We start from the raw sequence: 14,240 nt of genomic DNA, 5'->3' as shown, positions 1-14,240 counted from the left end.
TTATGACAGATGTTGATAGATTGTCCTGATATATTTTTTCCATCCCACTTTCCCTCCTTCTCTGCATGGTGATATAAGTGTTTGAGAATATATTTTTAAGCTGTTGTTTAACTGCTGGTTTAATTAGATGTAGAGATTTTTCTGGCCTGTCAGATACATGACTGTAAAAGATATTTCTTGGTGTATGCTTTTCTCTAGACTTTGCTTGAAGATGCTGAGCGTTGCCGTCATAAAATGCAAACTGCCTCAAGTCTTATAAGTGGTTTAGCAGGTGAAAAAGAGAGGTGGACAGAGCAGAGTAAAGAATTTGCCGTGCAAACCAAGAGGCTAGTGGGTAAGCTTTTGTGCACACCTTTGAACTTGGAAGTCAGTCACTTGAGTTGTAATGCGTATTGAAACTAAAAACATTTGAAATTTCAAACTTTTCCTTTCTAGCTTTGCTTCCCTGTTGCTAAAATGAGGATAATTGTCATTAATTTTCTTGCTAAAGCACTGCTAGGTAAAAACTACAATATGAGACTAAAGTTGATATTAATAAAAAAATACAGTAAGTGTGTATGCTGTGCATGGACTTTGTGTACAACATGCAGTGCATACTTGGGACACTGATTTTTTTTACCTTGACTGATGTTTGTAGGTAGCAGTCCAAAGAGAGTGATATGTTAGCAAGTGCCAATAAAATGTCTGTAACTGAAAATACATACAGAGGAGAGGAAGACTGATATTCAGGCACTGACATTTATATGTAGAAATCAATACTTTTAAATACAGTTACTGATGTTCAGAAAACTTTTGTTTCTTAGAAGTTAATTTTTATTTTATAAATATGTGCTTGGAAACTAAAGTACTTTATTACAAAGAATTATTTTATTAGTTAGACCAAGTAAATAAAATTTCTCTTGTCTTTTACTGTGGTCTGAATTTTCATCTCTGACTTTTACCTTGAGATGCTGCAAAAAGCAGATATTGTTGTATAGGTTGTATTATAGTATATAGGCTGTAAATTATTTGCTGGTATAATATGTATATGTGTATTATTAATTTACTAAAAATACAGGATACCTTACCCACACACTCATTGTGGGTTTTTTATAGAGAACTTGAAAAAGTCTAAAAAATATTAGTACTCAGTATAAAATTACAGTATCTTCTGCATTTGAATCCTGCATTCTTACTTCAGAGGTACAAAAAAATCCCAGAACTATGGTGTCATGAAACTTAGAGGGCCAATTTTGAAGCTGACCAGAAGATTAAAACTTGTCACGCTTGATATCTCCCTAACGATGTCTGTTACAATTTTTTATTAGTGGTAGTAATAATTGTAATTGATTTGTTCTTAATTAGTACTCCTAAATAAAGGTTCTTTTCTGCCCCCAAAATATTGTTTAAGCCTGTTCTTGTGATTGTGCAAGGAAATGATGCTTGTGCAGGATCTGGTGTTTGGAATAGTGTTATGTGTGCATGTGTTTGGTTGACCTTGGCTGCCAGATGCCCATCTCTTGATTCCTACAGTTGCATTGTAAGGATAAAATAAGGATAAATGTGGTATCTACTGAAATGTAGCATTGTCTTGCTATGTAATGAGCCTTGGGGAAAAAGGCTGATTTGTCTTCTTGATGTCTCAAAGTGTGTTCTTCAGTTACCAGCTAAACCATGTAACAACTAGAGAAGGAAGCAGTTAATTTATGAATAGAATGGGAAAGTTTTATGTTTTGTTTTCTTTTTCCTTTTTTTCTTTAAGGTGATGTACTCTTGGCTACAGCTTTTCTGTCCTATTCTGGTCCTTTTAACCAAGAGTTCCGCAGTCTGCTATTAAATGATTGGCAAAAGGAAATGAAAAGTCGGAAAATCCCCTTTGCTAACAACTTGAACCTCATAGAAATGTTGACTGATGCTCCAACTATCAGTGAATGGAACCTGCAAGGATTACCAAATGATGACTTATCCATACAGAATGGAATTATTGTTACTAAAGCATCTCGTTATCCTTTATTAATAGATCCACAGGCACAGGGTAAAATTTGGATTAAAAATAAGGAAGGCAAAAATGAACTTCAGGTAATAGGAATGCTGGTGCTTTCATAATCCCTAGAAACTCTTACCTCACAAAACATTACAATTCAGTGATTCAAATAATACTTAGCAAATTCCTTTTATATAAAATGCACAATCAGGATATAAAGGACATCTCATATTTTGATAGATTTGAGATTTGGTTACATACGAAAATGTACATTTGAAGCTTATTAGTACCAGTGACTTGATTTGTTTAGTGAATTTATTTTAATGAAACATAAACTGTTGGAAAATAGGATGGATGGGTAATGTCTGAGAAAGGCTGAAGTATGTTTGCAGAATACTATAAATATTAGAAAAAAAAACCCCAACAAGTGATTAATATAGGTTCATAAAAATGTTTAAAAATTAAGATGCACAGCATGATATTTTTATCATCTTTTAATCAGAAATTATTGATAATTTGTGTTGTCTTAGCATGGAAGTCAGGTGCTAAATATGCTGCAAATACTCAGGGAAGTCAGTATTGCAACAATATAGAGTCTGAAGCAAGATAAACCAATTCAGTGCAAACAGGAAAATATGAGGAAAAAGTCCTTGCTTGCTACAATTATGATTACACCAATAAACCAGCTTTTTAAAAAGATATCCCTGAAAAAGATAAAGGCAAATTTGAAAGATGATAATACAGTGGCTCTGAGATTATTACTAGGAAACTACTGTCATTCATGTTGATTGTTATCTCAGCGCAGAACACTTTAATGGTTGCCTAGCTAGTTATGTTTAAAAATTATTATTAGACTTTAACTATGTGGTTATAAACAAACTAAGCTGAATGTACTTTGCGTACATGTTGCCAATTAATCACAGTTGTACTGAGGACTACTTTTTAAAGCAAAGACTATTTAATGGCTTGTTCAATATAACCCCCTAATTTTTAAGGGGGGGAAGAAAAGCCTAATCTTGGAATTTACCTTGTTGCAGTTTGTGTTGGGGATGTTATCCAACTTAAAATTGAAGGTGATAAAAAGTTCCTGTGAATTTCTGGTCTAGCTGCACTGATAGGATATCAAAATGTTAAATGCGCAAGTATTGCTTTGTTTCTCCTTTCATAGTTGAAAAATAGAAGTTTGCATTCAATGAGATCCGAGAATGTTACCTTTTCTTGTGGTGACAATCTTTGCCTTAATCCTAGTCTAACCGTTAGATCGTTGTTTTTGTCAGTAATTTAAATAAAATGAAATAATTTATAAATATAAAACAAACAAAAAGCTTGGTATCTGGGCATAACGTAATATATAGGTCCATGATTTTGTTTTTAGATCACTTCTTTGAATCACAAATATTTTAGAAATCACTTAGAAGACAGCCTTTCTCTGGGAAGACCTCTTTTGATAGAAGATGTTGGAGAAGAGCTTGACCCAGCACTGGATAATGTTTTGGAAAGAAACTTCATTAAAACAGGTTTAGCCAACAAGGTAAAAATAAAGCAAATGAGCAAACAAGTAGAAACAGCTCCGCCACACACCTTGCCCTCAACAAAATAACTCCTAATAAGTATATGACTATAAAAGGTTAAACTCGTATTTAAATGTGATTAATGCTAATACCAAAGAAAAGTAGAGTTTGAGTTTAAGATCACAAATAGTTAATATATTTAACCTATCGAGTTCCTTATCGCTTTGCTTATGAGTTTCTAAAAATTGAAATAATCTGTGAATGAGTAATTTAAAGTGTTCCATAGATATTCTCAACAAATTAATTGCATCAGAAGTATAATTTAAAGCTGGATTTTTATGCCTTTGAACAGAAAAATGTAAGATTTGTTTCTACACGCGGTATCTGAAAGAGTGTGTACTGGTTCTTGATATCTCAAGACTTCTTTTTAATACTTTTCTTAAGGTGAAGGTTGGTGATAGGGAAATAGATGTTATGAAGGGCTTCAGACTTTACATTACTACAAAACTGCCAAATCCAGGTTACTCTCCTGAAATTAGTGCTCGAACCTCCATCATTGACTTTACTGTGACCATGAAAGGTCTTGAAAATCAACTCTTAGGCAGAGTCATTCTCACAGAGAAACAGGTAAGAGAATTGTATTTTATTTCTGGCTATACGTCTTATATTTACCTGTAGAAGGTTTTACTTTCTTTTTAATTTATTACTCTCTATTCCCATATTGCAGAGTAACTTTCTGGCGCTATCTATTGTGATTATTCTTAATAGAACCTATTTATGGTGGTTTAAAAACTGGCACAGAAAAAATTGACTCATTCAAGTGGAAGTTTCTATTTGTCTTTATTGTCACAACTGTACCATACTCACCTTATTTTTCCTGCCTCAATGAGTTATAACCTCATGAGAGTGGCCTATGAAAAGGAAAACAGCCTGGAATAAAAACTGATGTTCTTTTGTCCACACGCTGTGGAGCTCATGGCAACATATGCTGGTGCAAAGGATTCAGACTTAGTTACTTCCTTGCTCCAAGGGGTAATGGGCTAACTACCTATTTTGACACTGCAGATGTATTACTTGAGGAAGTTCAAGTTCAGGATAATCCTAATAAACACGCTATCAGCAGTTCTGGACGGAGACTGGTTGGTATCTTTTGAACTATTGGACACCTAATCCGGGTAACAGGGATTATAAAGTCAGACAATATTGAAGTCAAATGAGACGCTATGCATCTATGACTGTGTATTTACTAATATTTTGGCAATAGTTCCAGTTTACTTTCACCAGAGAGGAATGTGTGTGTTCCCTTATGTTGTGGTTTAACCCCAGCTAGCAGCTAAGCACCACACAGCCACTTGCTCACTTCCTCTCACCCCTGGTGGGATGGGGGAGAGAATTGGAAGGGTAAAATTGAGGAGACTCATGGATTGAGATAGAACAGTTTAATAATTTCAAAATATAATAATAACAATAGTAATAATAGTAGTAGTAATAATAATAGGAAAATAACAAAAAGAAAAATAAAACCCAAGAAAAACAAGTGATGCAAATGAAAAACAGTTGCTCACCACCTCACGCCAACTGATGCCCAGCCAGTCTCAGAGCAGTGATTGCTCCCCACCCCGCCCACCGCATCCAACTCCTCCCAGTTTATATTCTGAGCATGATGTCATATGGTATAGAATATCCCTTTGGCCAGTTTGGGTCAACTGCCTTGTCTGTGCCCCCTCCCCCTTCTTGTGCACTTCCAGCCTTCTCGCTGCACTCGGCGTGAGAAGCTGAAATGTCCTTGACTTAGTGTAATCCTGCTTAGCAACAACTAAAACATGAATGTGTTATCAACATTATTCTCATACTAAATCCAAAACAGAGCACTATACCAGCTGCTAGGAAGAAAATTAACTCTATTCCAGCTGAAACCAAGATACCTTATTGTGGCATCTGTTGAGGTGGTCCTGTCCTCCTCCTCTACCTCATTTCAATGTAAGCTGTTCCTCCTTAATGGCCTCAGACATTTAGTTAATGTCAAGTAGTTGCATTTGTTCCTGATCAGTCCATGGATCTCATGAGAAATCATACTTATTGTATGAAGGCTTATATTTTGTCAAACAGCTTCACTGCACCATCAGCTTTGCTTCAACCTGTGACAGCTTGTCAACCCACTATGTAATAGAATTATCACTGTCTGAAACACACAGTGATATGTATATTCACAAAGCCTTATGCTAAACTTCACTTCTGGGCCGTGCAATACAGTACATTCCTCAAGATGACAGTCATTTTATCAGCAAATTCTTCCAGTTATCGCAGTTGCTGTATGCCTATATGGAGGACACAGAAAAGATAGGAACTTAATTTTACTCAGAGGTGCAAAGCAATAGACTGAGAAGTAATGGATTCAAGTTGGAACATGGGAAATTCTGATTAGATATTAGGAAGAAAAAATTACCTCGAGAATAGTCAAAAACGGGAACAGATTGCCCAGGGATGCTGTGAAATCTCCATTCTTTGAGGGGTTCAGTGCTCAAATGGACATGGTCCTGATCAACTGACCTATTTAGACCTGCTTTGAGCAGGGTATTGGACTAGTTCATTTCTGGAGGTCCCTTCCAAACTAAAATTATTCTACTGTTCTGTGGTATCTTTGCCACTAACTGGGCATGTCTAATGGGTGGATGTACTGTGCTCTCTGGACCAGTTTCTCAGGGTGGTGTACTCATTACTGTTTTGTGACCATCTAAGGATAGTTCTTCAAATGACAAGTGGACCACCTGACAGGCAGGGGGACTTTCATAGAATATGCTTATCACTATTCAGTTTGCTTGGCCTCTGTTTTTGCACCATGTGATTCAAGTTTTCCTGAAGACTCAATTCGTACATATCCTACCATCCAAATCCCTTTTTTCCTATGATACCTAATTATGCACCTTTGGGAATTTGGAGATTTCTCTCTTAGAGTGTCTGGATTCTTGCTATCTTCTTGTAACTTTTGGTAGGGAGGTAGTGGAATTATTTAGCTGTGAGACAGTTTCCCAAATTGAGCCATATGACTGCTTAGTGATATCCAGTGTTTGAATGTACATGTGGAACTTCTGCCCCCAAAAGAGAAGAGATTATTTATCTGAAATTAGTGTTCTTCAAGGTTTATATCTACACTTATATCCTTCTTACCATTCCACTGTCTCCAAGATGGTTCTGCACTTAGAATGAATAAGATTTAGACATGCATCAAGGAAAAGGAGGCTTTACAACGCATAATTTAAAGATTCTGCAAAGTCTGACTTTCTGTTCCTGTCTTGTCTGGTATGCCCATTGGTAGAAGCTGTGTGGCATACATCTCAAAGAATTGACTGATTACTGGTAAGAATACTGGTAATGATTTCTTCTTTTTCACCAGAATGTTAAACCAATTTGCAAGATGTGAGCTAACCATAAGAAGGTCAAAGGACAGCTGGTATATCTGTATAAATTCAATTCTACTCTATTTCTTGGAATAACTGGATTTGAGAGACTTGATATATGTCTGAATGTAGTATAACTTACATTGTTTTGATATATCAGCTGTTATGTAATTTGACAAAGAAATTGCTTATTTAGTGTTGTAGAAATAGTTTTTGACTATTGTAACTCCACTACTAATCTGACATATCTATTTATGGCTTTTTGAATTTTCACATTCATATTTAAGATTTGTGGTGGAAAAAGACTCAAGTTTTGTAAGGAACAGTCAATGCGAATTCTTGCACTCGTGAATCATTTTGTGACAGAATGATATAAGCTGTGTAGCAGCTTTTATATTTTATGAATATTAACAAGATCTAGCATTCTTTGGTACAGCCTATAAAATGATGTCATCTTGTGAAAGCAATTCCATAAAGCTGGATTTGATCTAGCCTCTTTGGTGCAAGGTCCTTGAATTTACATATAAGGTAACTTGACTTACTGTTTTTGCATCCTCGATGTTACAACATTTTTGAAGATAGGGAGAAAACGATACTTTTCTTGATCTGCAAAAATTATTTTAAAATCTTATTAGATGGATTTTTCACTGAGGTTTTCATCTAAGGTTACTTCACTTGCTTTAGTTTGGTCATTCTGTTTCCAACTTGTTTCTCAGGCTCTTCTTGTGAGGAAGACTTAGCTTTCTGTTTTTTAAATGCATTGCATTCTAAAATATGTTTAAACTTTTAAATTGAACTCAGCAAAACATGAAATTTAATTTGGCTCAATGATTTCTCAGCATGACAATTATTATATTTAATTGGATTGTAACATTCTTTTAATGCTATACTTTTAAAAATTTTTTCTGCTTCATCAAGCTTGCATAATGCTTGTCTTGCTTCATAATTGCTACCTGCTTTTCTTTAGTTCCATTAGGCATCAGTTGATTAAAATGGAGTTAACTGTAGTTTTCTTGTCTTTTTTCATCAATTTTTGTCAGAATCTTTTGAATCTGTATGCACATCTTCTAAGTTACGTGACATTTACGTTATTCTGTGAAAAAGGTCCCAATAAGTCTTTTCTACCTGACGATGATGTTTCAATATACCTTTTATACAGTGACAAGAACCTAAATCTGATAATGAGATGAAGATGATCTTTTTTTAAAAAATTTCCTTTTGAAGATAAAAGGACTTTCTTTACAAAAACTAAATGCTTAAAATACTTAGGAGTGTTAGCAGAATATAGGAGTGAGAAGAAGACAAGTTTAGAATGTGGAAAACAAAGCAAAAAACCCCTCAATTTCTAAAGTTGTAACAGTATTGCAAGCCTGTGTACATGAAGGCTACTCAAATGAGGTAGTAAAACCTTGCCTTAAGCCTTGCTAAGGTCTCTGCTGTCTGAGAGAACATGTATTTATTAGTGTTGCCCCTGTGTCTTTGGAATAGTAGTAGCCTGTCTGTAGCGCTGAAATGGACTTCGCAAATGTGGCATGAACACAGTTTCCAACTTTGGAGAAACATCGTTAAAACCATCCACCAGGTCGTTGTAAACATTGAAGGAGTACTTCTGTAGACCTAGCTTATATTTCTACCAACTGGCTCACTTATTGTTGATTCATAAGATTCATATTATCTTTATCTTATGAAAGATTCTTATCTCACTCTCTCCCTTTTTCTTTCTTTTTACTTCACTGTGTTCAAACATTTTGTATAGTTTCGATGGAGTATTTTTATCTTCGAGGGATTCATTTGTAGTAAGTTTTTAAAGTTTGAGTAGTATAAGAATGAACAGAAGGCTTTTTATCTCTGAAGAACATATTTTTCTAGATATTTTAAACAGTTTTGGTTATTTTTTTTTTTAAATGTAAAGCTGTTAATCAACAGGTATCCATCTTTTATATATGACCAGTGGAAAGCAAAGTAGGTGTATAAACCACCCAGCTTGTAGTACTAAAAGTAATCGACTAAATACTTCTAGCAACTCAATTTGAGTTCTAAATGCTTTCCTTTCTTAATCAATGAAGCATTTTAGTGAGAGACTGAAGTTATCTGTTTGATGGAGGAGTATTTTCAGATGCACTTATTGAATTATTTGATGATTCCTTGACTAAGGCTGCTCATTATTAATGAGACTATATTTTCAATATAGTGATTGGAAAACAGGGCATAAATGACTATGGCATTAGATAGAGTGAAATAAAATCCTATGCCTGGAAAGGTGTTTGCACTTGTCTTTGAAACAGAAAGAGAAGAAAAACTATTACTATTCTGAACTTCTAATTCTATTAGGGCATGATATGAGTGTGGTCCATAATATTTGTTGAAACAATTTGTTAATGCGTAATTATGTAGCAGGTTCAGAAATCTGGCAATAGACCTGCTGTCGGAAATATCACTGGAATTCATTGCCCAAATTAGTGCAGTTGCTCTTGACCTACACTGTTTTAGTAGGATCAGTACTTTTAAAACTAAATACTTTGTTTTATTTTGTTTCTATTTTTGATTACTCTCTTGTTTTCCAAATATTACCATGTATTCCAACAGGAACTGGAGAAAGAAAGAACAGATCTTATTGAATATGTGACTATGAACAAAAGGAGGATTAAAGACCTAGAAGATAACCTTTTGTTCCGACTTACAAGCACTAAGAGTTCTCTGGCAGATGATGAGAGTCTAATAATTGTATTGAACAACACTAAGAAGACTGCTGAGGAAGTAACACAGAAACTACAAACTTCTGCTGAAACTGAAGTACAGATCAACTCAGCTCGTGAAGAGTACAGACCTGGTGAGTGAAGGTAGTGATGAAAGACAAATGACCAGAGCTTGTGATTAAAACAGCAATACTTCTAGAGTAAGAGAAATAGTAGGATGAGATCAGGAAGACCATAATGGGTGGGAAGGATCTGTGTTTTCCTGTAAGTAAAATGTGTCTATCTAGGAAATATCATATTAAGCTCTGGTGGAGAAAATAGTCAAAGTTATGCTTCATGTGGAATTTATAAAATGGAACAATTTGTTGTTTCCTAGACTTCCCATTGCTCTATATACAAGTGTACCTGTCCATCTAGTCTACTGGGTAAGAAACTTGGTAGTTCTTAGTTGCTCTTTTTTAGCTGTTAAAACGTTGACACTTTTTATGGACTGTCAATGACAGCAGTCATTAGGGTATTTAGGTAACTGTATGGTTGAGCTCAACATGTTGACATTCTTTTATGGGGCAGTATAATCATAAATGCTTTTTGTGTCTGTTTGGATGAATGCTTTGTTTATCCAGTCACAGAACCTTAAGTTACTATAGTCAGCACTTTTGGCTTTCAACTGACAGGTGAAAACATGTGAAAAAAGTGGGAAAAAAAAATGCTCTCTGGAATCAAGTGTTATATTTGCATTTTGGGAAATGAGTAAAATGGTACAGTTAGCGTACCAGAAATCATTGCAGATTTTGTAAAAACTTTGTATTTAAAACTAAATGACTGCTGAAAGTAAGTTAAATCAAGTCTGGGTAAGTTAAATCAATATAGTTCATTTGGCTTTTATATGACTCCTGTAAAAGTCTGTGAAGAGAAATTTGGATACTCAAAACTGTACTTCAAACCATCTTACTTTTTATATGTTCTGCTGATGATCTGAATATTGCAGTCTGCCATCCAGATGCTCTCCAAATGTCCTCATATTTGCAAACTGGGCTTTAAATAGTACGCATTAGTTACAGAAAAAAATATTTTTCGCCCTGATATATAAATGAGGATTAAATTAACATTTTAATTGGTTTTCTGGCCAGTAAAGAATGGAGCAACTCAAGGGTCTTCAGTTAGCATTAGTGTTAAACTCACTGTACTTGTTGTAGAGAGTTAAAGTTTTCTACTCTGCATTTCTACTTTGAATACAGTCTTGTTTCCTGTCCTTCAGTTGCAACTCGAGGTAGCATCTTATACTTCCTTATTACTGAGATGAGCATGGTCAATGTGATGTATCAGACTTCGCTTCGGCAGTTTTTGGGGCTTTTTGACCGCTCCTTAGCCAGGTAATTTAGCTAAGAATAAGTAGCATTTGTATTTACCCAGTCCTGGAGGTGGTTGTAATACAGTAAAGGTTTGTTGTAAACTAATGTCAGAAAGTGTTGCTTGTTACAATCTTGACAGGAATTGTCAATTTAAATACCCGTAAACCTTTGTCTGTTAGGTACCAAGGCAAAGAACCTTAAAATGTACTTACAGTCCTTAAAAATTAGGCATTAGGTAATTAAAACCCATTATACTGTGTTGATTTTCAGCTATGCAGAAAGGCTTGATTAGAAAGGAATATTTTTTTGTTGCTCCTTCAATGTGAAAGTTGTTGCTAGCTTGCTATCTGATATTCTGTGTTTGTGATCTATTATTTTTTCATGTTTTGAAAGTTCTAAACTATAGCTCTTTGTCTTTTACATAGTATTCCTGTTAATAAAGCCTATGCAAATTGACATTCAATTGTAGATGTTTCTTCCAACAGGTCTACCAAGAGCCCTATAACTAGCAAGAGGATTACTAATGTTATTGAACATATGACATATGAAGTATTTAAATATGCTGCTCGAGGACTTTATGAGGAGCACAAATTTCTTTTCACGTTATTACTTACATTGAAAATTGATATACAAAGAAACAGAGTGAAGCACGAAGAATTTCTGACACTTATTAAAGGTTGTAACTATGGAACAATTTTAAGTAGAGCACATGTATTACCGTAGAAAATTTGTGAGCTGTAGTTCTATCTACTAGCCAACCTGCTGCTTCCTTTTGCACGTGAGAAGCCAGTCAATTGAAAGAATACATGCTTATAATTCTGTTCTGGTGAGAGGCAATGTTGCATGGTAGTTCTAATTTATAGCAGCACATTGAATATTGACAGATATAGCTTTGAGAATCGTGAGAATTTAAAAAGAAAATTGTTAAGTACCCTTTCAGTTGCTGTTTGTGTCTGCTGCTCAAATATCACCAGGTGTGTGTTTGACTTAGAAAAAATATTATTATACTAAAAATCTTTTAGTTTATTTGGTAACTGCTGGAGGATGAGCAAGCAAATAAGAACAGAAAGTGATGCTAACACTTTAAAAAACCATGAGACTCTTAGCTGAATGTGACAAGTTCCTGGCTTTAGTCTTAACTGCATGCAAGCACTGTGTATCTTCACTTGAAAGCTTGGAGTAATTTTGTATTACCTTTCCAAGATACTTGATTTGCCAGGCAACATTTATTTATGGATTATAACTATTCATTTTTCCATGTTGAATCTTCAGAATATCTTCTCCCAACAAACATTTATTTCCAGGCACATTGCACAAAGAAATAGCAAATCCTCAAAAAAGAAACTGGTTAACAAAAATTAAGTTTAAGTTACATCATAAAAAAAATTTAATATAAACTAACCAAACTACAAATTCTGCTTCACCAAAGATAGCATGACTTTATAAGGTAGAAAAATCCTGTAACTGCAGGATTAAAAATCTGGATTCTTGTAGCTTGTATTTTCTTTCTATTTTGTGTTCACTTTCTTTAGCTTCAGTTAAATTCCAAGGAAGGCAAATGTCCATATTGGCAAAGTTATTACATTATCTACAAAAAAAACCCCAAACCAACCCCCCCCAAAAACAACAAAAAGCAAAACCACATTGAAATTAAGCTTTTTCAGTTTTTTCTCCATAAACTCAAACTTATTGTTTTAAAGTAAAAAATAGATTTAGCTTGTAATGGGAAGCTGTTACTGATTTACAAAAAAATACGTTTTGTAATAAGGTGAATAATAGGATTTGAAAATAATTTTTTTATGTTACCTAGCTTGAAAATCTCTGATCAACGTCCGTAGTTATTAAGTAGCCTTTCTCCAGACTGTGAAGTCTTAATCATAGGAAGTAGTCTTGCAATATCCAGTTTACGTTTTCCAAATGGGTCCTGTTTTGGGGTGGGGTTTTTGGTTGTTGTTTTTTGTTTGTTGGTTTTGGGGTTTTTTTTTGTCCTCTGGGTGACTCTAACTGTTTTAATTATAACTAATTCCTAATTTCTTGCAGGCGGTGCTTCGCTAGACCTTAAAGCTTGTCCTCCTAAGCCAGCTAAATGGATCCTGGATATGACTTGGCTGAACTTGGTGGAGCTCAGTAAGCTTGAACAATTTTCAGATATTCTTGATCAAGTAAGTAGGAGCTTTGTAAAATGCATCTCTTGTTTGACAGTGATCATCTGGTAGTGATCAAGGCTTGTGGTGGGAGACTAGTTTATAGAACAGAATGAAACTGACAGCAGGTAGCCACAGTTGTGGCCCTGGCTGCTTAGCAAGCTGTATTGATAAAAAGACTTAAAACCCCCTAGGAAAATAAGAAGAAAGTAGAACATTTCACACCCTATATAATTATGATACTTTTAGATTGGGATACAACTTTCTATTATCCAATTCACATAGTGCAACTTGAATCTTATTTCAGTTGTTAGACTTTCTTGCATCCCTGTTGTGCTTTCTTACACTATATTTTATGATGCTTGTTCCAGTATTTCTCTGATTACATGGAATAAGAGTTAGGGAAAGGGTGTTCAGTAAATTCAACACTTCTATGAATAGTCTTAATGGACACTACGTGTATGGTAGCTAATGAAGTAAATAGCATTTGGTATACGTGGAGAGTACCTTCTGTACAGTCATATGGGGAGCAGCTATGTACCTAGTGTTCTCAAAGCTGTATGTGAGCCTAGCTGTCTGTGTTCTGACCTTGCTGTGCCATTATGCCATTAATGGAAAATACTGAGTGGTAGCTCATTTTTTCAGAATATGAATACTTAAGGGCATTGTTGTATTCTACAACTTTGTACTTAAAATCTCAAAGCTTATCCTCTCTTTTTTTTTGATAGCCTTACTAAATCTGTGTACTAACATTGCTAAACAAATGCCTGTGTGTGGATTACACGTCTCTGCCCATCATTAAAACTTTGCGATCTAGTGGCAGTTGAAATGTGACTTGTCTCTTTAGTGAGATTTACTCCTTTGATGATATAACTGCAGATTTCCAGAGCAGAGAAACAGTGGAAAATCTGGTTTGATAGTGAGAATCCTGAAGAAGAACTGGTTCCTAGCGGCTATGGTCAATCCCTGGACTGCTTCAGACTACTTCTTCTTATCAGATCCTGGTGTCCTGATAGGACCATAGCTCAGGTACATTTATATAGCCAACGTAGTCTATTTAGATGTCATTAGAATAACAGTTACAGGATTAAAGTTCAGTACTTTTTTTATTTAATGCTAAACTTCTTTTTGTAATGAACCTTTACACTGAGTTTTATGAAATTATTTTCAGACAAC

The 14,240-nt window shown here is 34.8% G+C and overlaps 1 protein-coding gene across 2 annotated transcripts in view; it reads left to right on the top strand.

Moving 5' to 3' along the window:
- The window catches only part of DNAH5 (dynein axonemal heavy chain 5), a 152,280-nt gene that overhangs the window by 123,055 nt on the left and 14,985 nt on the right, over positions 1-14,240 (top strand). For both annotated transcript variants that reach the window (XM_075744824.1, XM_075744825.1), the window contains 9 exons: positions 199-334; positions 1,742-2,058; positions 3,339-3,494; positions 3,919-4,101; positions 9,459-9,702; positions 10,827-10,941; positions 11,406-11,596; positions 12,961-13,082; positions 13,944-14,093. In XM_075744824.1, coding sequence (XP_075600939.1) covers positions 199-334; positions 1,742-2,058; positions 3,339-3,494; positions 3,919-4,101; positions 9,459-9,702; positions 10,827-10,941; positions 11,406-11,596; positions 12,961-13,082; positions 13,944-14,093 — 1,614 coding nt within the window. The remainder of the gene's footprint in view (positions 1-198; positions 335-1,741; positions 2,059-3,338; positions 3,495-3,918; positions 4,102-9,458; positions 9,703-10,826; positions 10,942-11,405; positions 11,597-12,960; positions 13,083-13,943; positions 14,094-14,240) is intronic.

This window comes from Balearica regulorum, chromosome 2, assembly GCF_011004875.1.
Source record: "Balearica regulorum gibbericeps isolate bBalReg1 chromosome 2, bBalReg1.pri, whole genome shotgun sequence".
NCBI lineage: Eukaryota > Metazoa > Chordata > Aves > Gruiformes > Gruidae > Balearica > Balearica regulorum.
The sequence above is the reverse complement of the archived record's forward strand: the minus strand, read 5'-3'. Positions and strand labels throughout refer to the sequence as shown.